Raw genomic sequence first — 14,704 nt, forward strand, 5'->3', positions numbered from 1 at the left:
GTATGGAATTCGACAGTATTACGATTATTTCAAGATTTATACAATAAATATTCAAGAGAACTAGAAAAATATTATAGTAAGGTAACTGTCTAGCTAACTGATAGCATCAAATAAGAGATTCATACGAATAAATTTAACGCTCCATGATATTAATCGTTAAAAATGCATTCACTACCATTAATAGCACTTCCCAGATAACGTCAGAATACATGTGTTTACAAAATATCACTAGGAATATACGGAATATCGAATATACTAACTCGCACGAAAATGCCGCCCAAAAGAATTAAACACATCTGCGCTACTAGCGGCACTCAGCGTCACGTTATCAAAACGTGTTTCAACAGTTGAGAAATGATATAGAGAATTGTTTATGTTAACGTTTATTGAAAAATAGGTAAAGACAATTCCTGGGTGAATATTATGGAAATGTGTGAGGGAAGCAAAGTCGAGTGATATAAGAGAATCTGAGTACTCATGGTCTGTCGATAGACACTACATTTTTGCTGATTTCTTGAGAAAACAGAGCATATTGCCATGGCCAACAGAACTGTAAAAGATGCTAAGTCCATTCGTGGGACAAATCCCCAGTATTTGGTGGAAAAAATAATAAGGTCTCGAATCTATGACAGCAGATATTGGAAAGAAGAATGCTTTGCTTTGACAGGTTAGTGTCGTAGATGCCTTTAATGATATTTATATAAACCATAGTGATGATATAATTCATTGTAAATTCTTCTCCTGTTAGGATGAGTTCTGTTTTTTAAAGCTTTTTCGTAGTTATAAATGGATATTTTACATAAAGAGGTAGAATTTCATCGATGATTGTCATAATTTTAAGTTCATTTGTACCTTAAGCTACTTCCTTCTAAAGTTTGACCCATGTGTTGACTTTCAGCGGAATTGATGGTAGATAAAGCCATGGAGCTTAGGTATGTTGGAGGCGTTTATGGTGGTAATATCAAGCCGTCTCCATTTCTATGTCTCATTCTGAAAATGCTGCAGATACAACCAGAGAAGGATATAATCGTTGAATTCATCAAAAACGAAGAATTCAAGTGAGTGAACATATCTTCTTCGAAATTATCTACCCTTCTTTACTTTATCAGATGATTTTCAAAGTACACAGTATTTTATCTTTCACTTGAATTAAACATCCATTGCCACAGTACTTCTGCTTTGTGAATATATGTAAGCACGTGAAGATTGAGTTTTAATGTAAATTTTTCTCGGTCGGCTTTTAAACAGATATGTGAGAGTTCTTGGAGCCTTCTATATGAGACTCGTCGGAACATCTCTCGATTGTTACAAGTACCTAGAGCCTTTACTTAATGACTACAGAAAACTAAGGCGACAAAATCGACTCGGACGTGAGTACCTTGATTTATTAGTGACCCCTGTGGATGAAATCAACTTATTCTCAATGAAATGTGATTATTTACTCCTTGAATGTTTATTCTGTTCCAGAATTTGAACTTGTTCATGTGGATGAGTTTATTGATGAACTCCTGAGAGAGGATAGAATATGTGATGTCATTCTACCAAGGTTACAGGTAAATATGTTTTTGGAATGTCTAGTAATACTTTTGAAAAATAATGTAATAAAATATATAATTCCATGTGGATCAAGTGTGTCTCAGTGGAACAGAAATCCTGTGACAACTAACCCTCTTATTCACTTGAAACTGTTAGCATCAGATATTATTTGTGGAATCAAAGATGCACACATCCTAAAGCCTGGTTTCACGACATATTAACATTTATGAGTCAATGTGTGAATGCATGGAAATAAGATCCAATGTAAAAAACTTCAACAATGAAATAGATCCAAGAGTGTCATCGTTGGATGATGACTTGGAAGAAAGCATGGAATTAAACCACCCAACTCGTACAAAGACATAAACAGAAAATTGTACATGCTCTAATTTGGTTCGTCCATTTGTTCATGTTCCATCCTAGACCTCCTTAATCATTCATTTTTCACACATCAACTCATATGTATTAACTTATCCTTTAATCAGACCTTAGAATGCAGTAGTTGAGGATAGGATAGTTTTCTATAACTAAGTCATGTTCATACGTTTAAGTTATTAATTTCCTTCTCTCTTGTAATTGTAGAAGCGTTATGTGCTGGAAGAGAACAATGAAACAGATCCAAGAGTGTCAGCATTGGATGATGACTTGGACGAAGGCATGGAATCAGATGAGGATGGAGAGCTGGATGGTGGAATTGGTGACATTTTGAAGAAGGATGGAGGCGCAGCCATGGCAAATGGTTCCATGGGGCCAGGTTCAGGTTTTTTCTCATCAGGAAACTCAGTGCCATCCCTCCTCAAGTCAAGGGATTCTGGAGGTAACATGAAAGGGGGAGGGGATTCCAACATGTCATCTGGGAACCATCGTCATCACCACCACCATCATCACGGTGGAGCAAACCCAAGTAGCATGAGGCAATCTACAAAGGACAAGGGCAGAAAGCCATCGCCTACACCTCAGAACCGACCGAGAAGATCAAGGTCTCGAGAAAGGGATCTTAAAGAGCGCGAGAAACGGTTAGTGCTGCTTAACATTTTGGGCCAAAATTGAGTGTACATTTACCATGAGTATCTCTTTTCTTATCAATCTGCATTTTAATTCGTACTGACTTGGGTTTCAACATTAATGTGTAGATCATATCATGGGTTTTGACGGTCATTCAGAATCTGAAGGACTGTTAAAAATTCCAGGTTGGTACGCATGTAAGTGTGGATTATTAAATCATTTCAAATTATGAAAATTATATGTTCAACTTAATTTAGCATCCATTTATGTTGTGGTCTTTTATTCATGATAAATTACATGTAACTTTCATCACTTTTTTATATAATTAGAAAACTCTACCAGTGGTTTGCTGGGCATTATAAGCCAGGCATTAGGTTTGCATCATGCTAATCTAACTAATAGTGGCTAAATTAATTGGTGACTGTTAGCTATGCCTATATATACTTAGCATTGATAGATGTCATCCTGTGCTTAACACATTCAGCGCTGAGCACGTCAATTGACGTGGTCCCGTCCAAGCCGAGATACGGAGCTCTGCCTTTCTCCGCCTCCGTACGTGACTAATATCCAATTCCGAGTCTTCCGATCATGTTTATGGCCTTAAGAAAGCTTTCCTCTTTCGACCCGTGTTCACCGTTTGAAAATAGCAGTATTTGAACGGAAGTTATGGCGCGAAAACCTCTCTCTATTTTTTCTTTCTTATTTTATCGGCCGATTCTGACGACTCGGGAACAACTTAAGGCTGGACGGCGATATTTGGTGGAACTTGTTGACAGGAAACATAATGAAGATACACTGTTTTATGTTCCACAGAAGTTTTTATAACCGACCCAGGTTTCGACAAATACACTGCAACGCACACACGTCGCGAGAATGAATTGACGAGAAATAGGCAGTTAGGAGTGAAACAAATAACAAACAATTATGGTTGATTTCCAACAGTATTAATACATTTAATATCCAAAGTAAGTTCGACAAATACACTGCAACGCACACACGTCGCGAGAATGAATTGACGAGAAATAGGCAGTTAGGAGTGAAACAAATAACAAACAATTATGGTTGATTTCCAACAGTATTAATACATTTAATATCCAAAGTAAGCTTTAGGAGCACAATACATAAAATACTAAATTGCCTGAGGTTAATGTACTCTTGCCGTTGGGAAGATGCCGGGCACGAGAGGTTCCTTCCTGTCCGAGGTCAGCAATCAAAGAGCGCGAGCCAGGCGGCTTACAGCCGGCCGCCGTGATCGAAGCAGGCGTGAGAGGGGAGGTGTAGGCAGAGTAGGGGAAACAGGTTTCACACTGAGGTTTCACCTTACAATTGGGTAGGTGGTGGCGGAAAGTAATAGAAGTTCACATATGGCATAAAGAGGCCGACACCATTGGTGAATTCACTATAAATTGTGAGCACTTCACAGGACGCGAGGATCAGCGGCATGCGTGGATCAGGCAGGCACGACGCACTCCAGCGCTTCGCGAGAGTGGCACTCAGGCGCTCGCGAAATCGTCTCCTCGTGATGAAGTCTCGGAGGGATTGAGTTATTATGGCACAACACTTTGTCCATACAATACAAATACACCTTGAAAATGACGAAGTGTATTTGTCGGAACCTGGGTCGGTTATTAAGACTTCTGTGGAACATACAACAGCAGTGGCGCAGCAAGAGGGGGGGGGGTTTGGGGGATAAAAACCCCCCCAGAGCTCAGAGAAATTATTAAGTTTAATCTATTTTACTTATTTGGATCAGTATTACTTATAGAATAGTGTTAGCATTTATCAAATATCCCTCAGAAAGCCGTCAGACTCGCAATTTTGAATTTCAGGGACCGGCAACTCCTGGTAGGTATGCAATACCCCCATGCCCGTATTAGTTACCATAAAACCCCCCCTAGCCTTAATTCCTGGCTGCGCCCCTGCACAACAATGTATCTTCGTTATGTTGACTGTCATGAAAATCGGGCCCACATTGAATGTGTTAAGCACTCAACAAAGGAAATGTTTTCGAGTTTGTATTTTGCTCCCGTTGTCAACAATGGTGTTATTAAGTTTCTTATAAAAAGTTCCTAGGAAGCTGTTATTTTTAAGTTAAATTTAAAATTGATTATAGAAGTGTTTATATTTTAGGTTAGTGTTACTCCTCTGCACACAGAGTGTCCAAGAAAGTGGCTGCCTATAATTTTTTTAATTGAAGCTATGTTGAATATTTCATTTGCCTCAATAGTTCCTAGAATTTGTTACTTGATGTTACCATTGTGCTGGGATTGTATTATCATTTCTTCTCATACCATAATTTTTCTATAAGGTTCCTAGTAAATTTTTCTCCATGTTTTCTCTCTATGTTGAGAATGTATATTTACTATCTTCCTCATATTTGTAGACATGTCATTTCTTTAAGCCTAAATGTTAGAAATATTAGTTTTAGATAGTATCATGTGTGCATTGACTTTTGTATGCTTATAATTGTTGTACTGGAAAATAATATTAATGACTGAAATACTTTTCTCAGCCATAGGAGTCGAGAAAGAGACAGGCCTTCAGACAAGAGAGAACGGAAGTGGGATGCAAATCAAAGCTGGGAGAGAAGGCATCATCGTGGACGATCAAAATCACCTACAGGTAAATCTGTCTGAAACTTTGTCACTCAAGGTTGTTGATCTTTGTGGAGAACCTCTGTATTAAGAAAATCATGTTTTAACATAGCAAGATTTCAAATATTTTCTGACCATTATCAATCAACCTAAATCCAGTGAAATGTTGGCTCACCCCTCTCTTTTGTTGAGGCAACCATCGCATAGTCGAGACCTAAGTTGGGTTGGGTAGTATCCTGAGTGATTTTAGTTTTATGGTACGAGTCTAAGACTAAAAAATAATACAGTGTATAGAATATGGTCGTCTCTTTCAATTATTTTTAACTAAGGGGAATATTGTATTTTTTTAGTCGTAAACAATTTAATAATACTATGCAGTTGAATTCCTCTGCTGTCTGAATTAATGGAATCTTTGGTGATAGGTTATCAGTAACTAGTCTTGATATTCCCTATATAGGAAACCTAGTCAAGAAGTGTACATTCACCTAGTTTTTTTGATGGCTAGGAATGCATTATCTATATAGCTATGATTTATTTAAGCTCCATTGCCTTGACAAAGCCCAATTCCTTCTACTCCCATTTCTTGTAGAATGGGGAATTTTTTTGTAATGAAACGGAGTATGTAGGTATGTTATGTCAGTTATTGTGATTAGTGCATACATTTTGTTAATGTCGTACAAATCTGTATCATAGATCTAAAATTAACACCTAGTTTGTGATATGACCAGTGCTATTTCATGTATTAATTGGCATGGGTACCCTGAAATTTGAACTGCCAAGTAGTAATTTATAATGGTCAAACTACAATTGAGACATTCAGCCCAAGTGATGCAAATGAGCGTCTCGGCTGCATTTACAAGATTCCGAGGGACACACATTTGTATTTCTGAAAGAATTTTTCAAGCAATGAAGAAAGCCATCTGGTGTTTATGATTTTTTGGCAGAAAATGTGGTAGGCTGAATGTGTCAATAGTTGTTTTTATTCTACCCGTTTGCTACATCAGTGGCGCAGTGAGGGGGAGGTTTTGGGGGATAAACCCCCCCACACCCCCAGAGCTCAGAGAAATTTATAAGTTTAATCCATTTCACTTAATTAGATTGATATTACTGATAGAATAGTGTAAGAATGAATAAATTACCCCTCAGAAAGCCGTAAAACTCACCATTTTGAACCACTTATCTTAAAATTCCACAATTTATTAATCTCGCACCTACCGCTTATCCTGGTGGGTGTTCCATACCCCCAGACACTCCGGTATTAGTTGCACCTAAACCCCCCCCCTGCCTTAATTCCTAGCTGCACCCCTGTGCCACATAGTTATTATATAAATCGTTTATGTCCCCTCTTTGATTTGTTCTTTAAAGGAATGCCCATGACTGTATGCATTTGGCATTTTCATTATGTATCCTTTTTCTACATGGTATGCCACTTAAGATATATGATATTAATGTTCCATATGACAGTGTAGTCATGGCTGGGCAAAATACTTACATGCTGAAGAGTATACATTGTAATTGCAAAATACCACTCCAAATGTATTTGAAATGCAAAATACAAAGTACCTCAGACTTGGGTATTTGAAAAAAAACTGAAAAATAATATATTATATACCTTTTAAAATAAAATATTTTTGTACGGAAACTAAGGGATCTTTAACAAATATAATCTGCATCGCCACATTGTGGATGGTTGCAAATATGAGGAAAACGATTATAACGAAAACGAAGCAGTCTCTTAAGCATAATGTCACAGAAGTGCCTATCAGTGCTACTGAAAAATCACCTACGTTACAAATTTATTATTTATTTTGGAATGGGAAAATACCAAAAATCTATATTTGAAATGCAAAATACAAGATACATTCAGGACATGTATTTGAAATACTACCCAGCTCTGAGTATAGTATCATATTGTGGTTCCCAACTAACATACATATTCATAATGTGGTGTACACCAGTGGCATAGCTATGGGGGGATAAGGGGATAGATCCCCCCCAAAGCCTCAGAGAAATAAAAAAATTATTTAAAACTATTTTCTAGTTTTGACATATAATAACTGCATCTGCTTAAAGTTAAATTTTTAGTGCCGAAATGATGTAAAATGTATTTCCGGGTATGTCATTTTTCAAAAATTTTCACCGAACCCATTGCCTGGAAGGGGGGGGGGGGGGTCGCCACGACAGGCCACTTCATTTCCCCCCCCCAAACCATATTCCTAGTAAAGCCACTGGTGTACACAATGTGGTTTGGTGAAATAAAATGGAAATTATTGGTGGTACGATGAAATACTAAGCAAGTAATGTTGAGTTGTTAACGTCTCAACAACAATTAATCATAGTCTTTGTGTATTTCCTCAGGACGAACTCACAGGCATCGTGATGAGGATCATGGTCGCACACAACACAATGCTCGTGACACCAGGTCAAGCAAGGATTGGAATTCCTCAAGGGGAGGGGAGAGGGATCGTCACGGGACGAGTGGAAGCAATCGCCACCGTAGTGAACGGAATGCGAGAACTGGTCGGAGGAGTGATGCAAACAATGAAGTGAATGAAGCAAATGCCCTAAGGGCCAAACTGGGTCTACCACCTTTGAGGCATTAGGCAGACATGTGTCAAGTTGACTTTCGTGCAAGTGCAAGTGACAATGTATGTGTGTGCATGTGAACCTTTGCCTCAAGAACATTTGGTCCTCCGAAACTGTTGAAAGCATCCCATTTCATGCAGCATTAGAATCACATTTTAAAAATTTCTCCATTTAATTACTATATTATTGTACATTAATCAAAGATGCCCATTTGTTTCTTTGATCGAATTTTGGCATTTTTGCAAAGGTATGTATCAAGATATTGCTCTTGACCAACATTTTTTTTCAAGAAACACAACTGGTTTGTCTCTAACTGTACATATTTCATCAGGGTTATGAAAATTTGAGTTTGTGAAAATAAGAATGAAGTGAAAGTCTGTATTAACTCTATAGATTTGTATCATACCTCCTAAAATACTAGAAGTTTTGTGAATTCCTTTTCTTGTGAAGCATTAGGAGATTTAGTACATTTCAAATAAAAGAGTTCATGATGCCTTATTCATAAAATTATTATTGTCAGTTCGTAAACTTATTTCATTCAGTTCTCTCATGCTTTTATAATCCAGGTAAAGATTTGCAGAGTCAACATGCTGGTGGAAGAGTGTTAGATTCTGAAATCATAGCCTGGCTAGAATTCCGAGGTAATATCACTTGTATCATCCTCCACAAAAGCAATAAATCCTACATAGTTCTGTTCACCTTTAATGTATGATTCCTGTTGGTATGAAAGGTGAATTTTTCTTCTTGTGAGACTATGGGGTCCTATAAACTTAACCCACGTCACCCCATCCCGAGGGTAACAAAACAGAGAAGTCAAGAATGAAAGCACTTGAAAAGTGGTGTTACCAAAGAATGATGTAGATTATATGGATCGACCATGTAAGTAATGTGGAAGTGCTAAGAAGAGTGGGAGAAAAAAGAAGTCTTCTAAAATCCTAAAGCAGAAAAGGGGACGACTTAGTTGGCCACATTTTGAGACATGATGGCCAGATGAAAACAATCATAGATGGCCTGGTGGAGGGGAAGAAGAGTAACAAATGGCATCTAATAAGTTACTTAGGAAAGATTATAAAAGGATGTAAAAAACGTAACCATTAAAAGGCTAGCAGATAACAGGAACGGAGAGCTGCTTCAAACCTATCCAAAAGCCTGGTTACATGATACATTAACACATACAAGTAAATGTATGAATGAAAATGCACCGTGTGACCACCCAACTTATGCGAATGCGTGAACGGAAAGTAGAACCTGTTCTAATTTGGTTCATGCATTCACGTATGTTCCAGTCCATGAAAGTCATTCACGCAAACAGACATTAACTCGTACATGCTAGTGTACCATGTAGCCAGTCCTTTAGGATTGTTGACTAATGATGATGTCTTGAATACCTACAGGCAGATATTTCCAAAAACTTGCAGGAAGTCTGTTGTGCCTAATTGAAAGGTGCTGGCTATGATTGGTAAATGCTAAGAGTAGGTTTTCAACAGGATTAGTGGACGTTTTGTAACTGTCAATTCAGAGATTTCCACGAGGGTCTCCTCAACCTCTTGTAAAAGTTCTTGTGGTGATTCCAGAGGTTTACAATGAAAGCACAGCAACAGGGTTTTCAAATGCATGACAAAACCTTTACAAGCACCTTCACTTACTTTCCAAGCATTTGAAAACCTGTCATCTATTGCCTCAGTGCTTTCAATAGGGAATCGAACTTGAGCAAACTCAGCCATAGCCCTATGGCATAACAGACTCTGAAGTCTTGCAATAAATATTTTTTTGAGTTCGTTAATATTGACAAATAGATCTGTATCTATCCACATAGAGGAATGATAATGACAGAAACCTGAAGGACACCATTTGCTCAGACGTAACATATTTTGCTATTTTAACTTGAAACTGACATAATCCTTGAGACACTGAATAAAGAGATAAAAATAACAACAGAGACATTAGACACGTTTCTGAGAATGCATATTGAAAGAAAGTAAAACAGTTTGATATAACTCAGACAAGAGTTAAATCGAGTTTTCGAACCCAGTGAAATGCATTCAAAGGAGGATGATAATCTACCAAAAAGTAGCTAGAAGCTTGCTACATTTGTTTGTGAACACTTTCCAATACTAATACCGCCTCGGAGTATTGCAAGAAGACGTCCACCATTCCAAAAGGTTTAATAGGCTTTGGTGAAGAGTACTATCTAATAATGAATGGCAAACGCTGCTATACAAAGCATCGTCACCCCTCCAAGTGAATTTATTGACTGACTCGGCTGATATTATCACCAGTCGATGCCCAATATCTAGCATTGTGATAACCTGAAAATGGTGACATCTCATAATGATTGAGAGAGATGAACAGCCTGGAACTGCCTCGAGTATTACTTAAGTACATTTTTACTATCAAACAAACAAAATACATGGAGCTTTCACAAAGATTAACTGCAATTCTGCACTAGGTGAACAACTCCGAGGGAAAACTTAGCAACAAATTATCCCTAAAATAAAAGGCGTGTCTGTAGGAAAGGAAATCACAGTCTCTCAGGTATGTTATCCGCACAAATATTTTATACCGGTTTCCATCAATATTGCCCATACGTATCAGCATCATAGGCATTAACAACATTTTCGGAGCACAAAGCCAAACTAAACTCACGTGATCTCCGTAGTTCCAAGAAAATTAGAGAGTATAAGCCTTTGGGTGCCGCTCATCTGCAGATAGATGGCAAAATAGGATTCGGCCGATACTACAAAGAATCATAGTTGACAGTGATATGGCTTTGTAGAAAGAAACATGATTTCACAGATAGACGTGCGAAGTTAGCTATTAATAGTAAATATTGGATAAATAAAAATCCCTTCAATTTTTCATGATTTAACCAGAATAAGAGCTCATGAATGGAATAATATTCTTTAATTCCAAAGCGGATTATCCATTGCTTTTCACCTCTCTCACCTCACAACGTCACGCCGCCATTCCGCCATCACCATTCTTGTGCAGTCAAAACAAATTACTACACCTCTGCGCAAATGTAAATATTCTCGATCGGCCAGGGACGTTATTGGAGGCAAGGAAGAAGTATACTTGAAAAAGAATTCTACATCATCATCTACTTTCGAGGTATCGGGATACTTGCGAGTCCCTATCATGAATTTAGGTGATTTGGTTCATTCTTTGTATGACAATCCTGTTACAAGAGGACTTGCCAGTTCGGTGGTGAAAGCTGTAAGAAGTTTAGTTATTTTTTTAGATCAAAAGTGTTTTAATATTGAGGTGTTAATCTATGGCTTATCTTCCATTATCTTAGGGATCCGCAGTGATGGGAAGTCAGCAAAAGAAACCTGTAGAAGTCACCCTATGGAAACTAACAGAGAGACAACATCAATACATCAGGCTAGCTGGAGTATTCGGAGCTTCTGCGGTCATTCTTGGAGCCTACGGTGCCCACAGTTAGTGTTTTAACATTAAACTTTATTATGTTAACCCTTGACTATAAAGGTGCCTGTAAACTGTGTAGCATGTTATATAATACAAGTTACGTATAACATGTTTTACATAACATGCTACACAGTGTAAACGCACCTTAAGGAAAAAACGATTAATTTCGATCGTCGGGAGAAATTCTGTTTAGCTGGTTCTTGTCATGACCTGCGCTCAGGACGTGGGTATGAACTTTATAAAATGATTACATTGTTACATTTGTAGCCCATTTTTAAAAAGCAGGAACCTAAGGAAAATATAGTAAACGTTCACGAAAATAGATCAAGATTGCAATATCAAAACAGAAACTGACCAATTAAGTGACTTTAGAGGTAGGGAATGCTTTGGTAAAATATCATTCTTTAGGCGAGGAACTGAACTATATAGAGTAATTATTGATATTAACAAAAAAGTAAAAGCTGACCCAAACTTTATATGATAAACGCACTCTCCTTGTGTTGTTATCAAGAAGAAATAATCCTTTGTATTTGTGTGACACGATTATATTTCATTATAGGCCGATAGTAATTCTAATTTGTTCCTCTTAGCAATAGTCAGTTTGATATTTTCTTGTAGATGTTTTTATTCCATGGAAGCTGCAAAAACAATCTCTCCTTTCTTGAATTTTATAATTTATTTCAATTTGATTATTTCCCTTACAGCTTTCAACAAGCAAGCGAAAAGTGATGAACTGAAAGTGGCATTTGAGACTGCCAATCGTTACCATTTTCTTCACACTATTCCCTTATTAGCCTTACCTTTGGTGAGGCGACCGCATTTGGTATGTAGTATTTCATTCTTTTTAATTCTCTTCTGTATCTGGGTGGAGCACCTTGTGCAATAATTTCTCCTTTTTCAGGTGGGAACCCTGATGATTTCTGGGATGACGATATTTTGTGGCACCTGCTATGCTTATGCATTTACTGGGAACCCTACAGTTCGTCAGTTTACTCCCTATGGTGGAACATTACTTATTTTTGGATGGTTGGCAATGCTCCTCTGAATGTTAACTTTTGTAAGATTTTTTGTTGATTCTGGTCACTTAATTTTTGATACATTTCATCGTGAAATTTAAATAACTCATTGCTGAACCATACATTGTCACTTGTGGTAGAGCATCACACATTTTGCTGGTTGGCAGTCAACCTTTGAGGGCCATATGTGTATATTTGTTGAATCCCTGATGAGTAATTTTACTTTGATACTGTATATATCATTGTGAAATAAAAAATTATTTTATTGCTGAACCACTGTACATGAACATTTTATATCTTAAGTTTGGATGGATTTTAAAAGTTTGAACAATCAGTAAGGGAAATTTGTGACTACTACATTTCTATACGTTAAAAGCAATAAGGTAAGTAATCAACCCTGTACAAGCAAAATGCATTCTTTTCTGAGTAGCACACACTTAAAAGATGTATGCACAGGCACTAAAAAAAATATTTCCAATTCCCTTGCTGAAGTAGTTGGCACATTTAGGGAATCTGAAAATAATCCCCATACAATACATTGGTGTTGATATGAATTTTCTAATGAAAATTTACGCTAATTACATAGGTATCACAAAGTAATCTTAGAAATAAGCAACCCAGTTAAAAACTCCCAAAAATATCCACTTACACACATTTTTAGAAAGGATTTAGGAATCATCTTACTTTGGTATCCACATTTGACAAGACATCAAGCATCAGTCCACTGTCCTCAAAAACTCATCAAAGTGAGACAATAATTGAGCCTTAAATCCAATGCAATTGAGACAAGAAAAAGATTAATCAGGAAAGGGAAGTAAATACAAAACTGGCAAGGCTACTACGCAATTGTTTTGACAATCACAGAATTCTTAATACTTAGAGGACATTTTAAAGCACACAGTTCACTTGATTGCAAAGAAACTTCTCATTGAAACTCCTGACTATTCTGAAATTACGAATTTATAGTATTTGAGTAGAGTCCTCATTATGTTGACACAAATGAACAACAGACTATGATACTTCAAAACCAATTGACACCGATAATGATTGAAATTTTCTAACACCAGAAGACATCAAAATCTCATGGAAGGATCTGGAATTTAAATACACATGGATACATGTAATCATTCACCGTAAAGTACATCACACCTCATCTGAATAATTTTAAGTACAAGTACTACTAAATAGTTTTCCTAAATATAGCCCTTAAAGAGAGAGAAAAACAATGAGCACAGATTATTTCAGATTCTTGGGAAAAGCAAACCACATTGGAACACTAAAAAAATAATACTGATCAGCTTGAATTCCAGTGAAGTACTTTGAAGAGCAATGAATTTCCTTTATTAAGATCTAAGAAGTGACCTTGGAAGAGAGAAACTTGGAAGTTCAAAAAATAAACATTCAAGAACTGGGTTGAAGATTTCAACGAAACGAAGACATGCATTCAAAGCCAGTTAAGTCTTGACTCCCTCTTTATTCATACCGAGGACAGTAATGGACAGACCCCTCAAATCTCTTTATCAAGCACCACCTGTCGCATTCAGGATGAGTTCATGACTGTGGACCTGCGGGAATAACCCCTTCGGCTAACAGTGGCACCCTGAGCTTCACACTCCCTCCGCACCCTATCAATTATTTCAGCTACCAGTTTCTCTTCCCTTTGCCTCTGCTCGGCCCAATCTGCACTCTGAGTTGACGATACGTCCCTCCCTTTCCCCCGACCATCCTTCCTCGACCCACTGGAAGATGCACCCAATGAAGTGCTTTTACTCTTACGGATACTCGACCCGGCCCCTGCCTCACCCTCCTCCCCATCTTGGGCCTCCCCCTCCACTATGACACTTGCTGATATCTCGCCCACACTGTTTCCGCCATGCCTATTCTCGAGGTGACCCGCAAAGCCCTTCTTAGTCTTAAAGAACACATTGCAACGATTGCATCGGAAGAGGTTGACGGCATGCACTTTGTACTTGTGTCTATACCAATGAGTGCGACTGGGAAGCACCTCCCCACACCACTTACATACAACACTGCCATCTCCCCTGAGCACATATTCCCACAGTTCCTGGCGTGCATTCGGGGTGGGGGACAAAGGAATCGAAGGCTCCTGGCCATGTCTCTGAATCACTCCATTCTCGTCATAGAACAAAGCACCATCTTCCCCCTCTTCGTCATCAACTTCTCCAAATTCCACTCCCACAACCTCCTCGTCTTCTCCCTGCTCAACTTCAACCTCTTCTATCTTTGGCACGAGAAGACCACGGTCAGCAGCAAAGTGAAGAATGGACGGACGCTCAGGAAGGATGCAGGTCTCGAAACCAAGGTCAACTTGGTGGCCGTGACTGAGGAAATGGATGCCAGCTGGTATTTCTCCCTTCTGCGGATGACGATGCACCCGTTCCTCTGAGGAAGGTTGTACTTGTAGCTGATAACTTTCAAATGCCGAAGCCGGTTGATATTCTGTTTCTGAAAAAGCATCAAGAGAGTTGAATCGGCAGACTCAGGCCATTCACAATTTCTCAAGTTTTAAAAAATGTA

At 38.1% G+C, this 14,704-nt stretch overlaps 3 protein-coding genes across 6 annotated transcripts in view; 2 read left to right on the forward strand and 1 right to left on the reverse strand.

Annotated features, from left to right (window-relative positions):
* Positions 1 to 343: 343 nt before the first annotated feature.
* Positions 344 to 8,219, forward strand: LOC124161097 (pre-mRNA-splicing factor 38A). The gene is made up of 7 exons (XM_046537294.1): positions 344 to 667; positions 899 to 1,058; positions 1,249 to 1,370; positions 1,468 to 1,553; positions 2,119 to 2,552; positions 5,054 to 5,163; positions 7,494 to 8,219. The coding sequence occupies exons 1-7, from the start codon at positions 538 to 540 to the stop codon at positions 7,736 to 7,738; spliced, it is 1,287 nt and encodes a 428-aa protein (XP_046393250.1). The 5' UTR covers positions 344 to 537; the 3' UTR covers positions 7,739 to 8,219.
* Positions 8,220 to 10,721: 2,502 nt separating this feature from the next.
* Positions 10,722 to 12,439, forward strand: LOC124161099 (transmembrane protein 256 homolog). The gene is made up of 4 exons (XM_046537297.1): positions 10,722 to 10,937; positions 11,020 to 11,161; positions 11,855 to 11,973; positions 12,052 to 12,439. Exons 1-4 carry the CDS (start codon positions 10,860 to 10,862, stop codon positions 12,193 to 12,195), a joined length of 483 nt encoding a protein of 160 aa, XP_046393253.1. The 5' UTR covers positions 10,722 to 10,859; the 3' UTR covers positions 12,196 to 12,439.
* LOC124161095 (protein tramtrack, alpha isoform-like) overlaps positions 12,404 to 14,704 on the reverse strand; it is a 137,724-nt gene continuing 135,423 nt past the window's right edge. For all 4 annotated transcript variants that reach the window (XM_046537291.1, XM_046537289.1, XM_046537290.1 and 1 more), the window contains one exon: positions 12,404 to 14,632. In XM_046537291.1, coding sequence (XP_046393247.1) covers positions 13,707 to 14,632 — 926 coding nt within the window. In that variant the 3' untranslated portion in view covers positions 12,404 to 13,706. The remainder of the gene's footprint in view (positions 14,633 to 14,704) is intronic.

Source organism: Ischnura elegans, chromosome 6, assembly GCF_921293095.1.
Source record: "Ischnura elegans chromosome 6, ioIscEleg1.1, whole genome shotgun sequence".
Taxonomy (NCBI): domain Eukaryota; kingdom Metazoa; phylum Arthropoda; class Insecta; order Odonata; family Coenagrionidae; genus Ischnura; species Ischnura elegans.

Coding starts and splice junctions, on each gene's coding strand:
- LOC124161097 (XM_046537294.1), top strand. CDS start 538: ATGGCCAACAGAACTGTAAAAGATGCTAAGTCCATTCGTGGGACAAAT. Junction 1,371..1,467: donor GCGACAAAATCGACTCGGAC/GTGAGTACCTTG, acceptor ATTCTGTTCCAG/AATTTGAACTTGTTCATGTG. Junction 5,164..7,493: donor ACGATCAAAATCACCTACAG/GTAAATCTGTCT, acceptor GTATTTCCTCAG/GACGAACTCACAGGCATCGT.
- LOC124161099 (XM_046537297.1), top strand. CDS start 10,860: ATGAATTTAGGTGATTTGGTTCATTCTTTGTATGACAATCCTGTTACA. Junction 10,938..11,019: donor CCAGTTCGGTGGTGAAAGCT/GTAAGAAGTTTA, acceptor CCATTATCTTAG/GGATCCGCAGTGATGGGAAG. Junction 11,974..12,051: donor TGGTGAGGCGACCGCATTTG/GTATGTAGTATT, acceptor CTCCTTTTTCAG/GTGGGAACCCTGATGATTTC.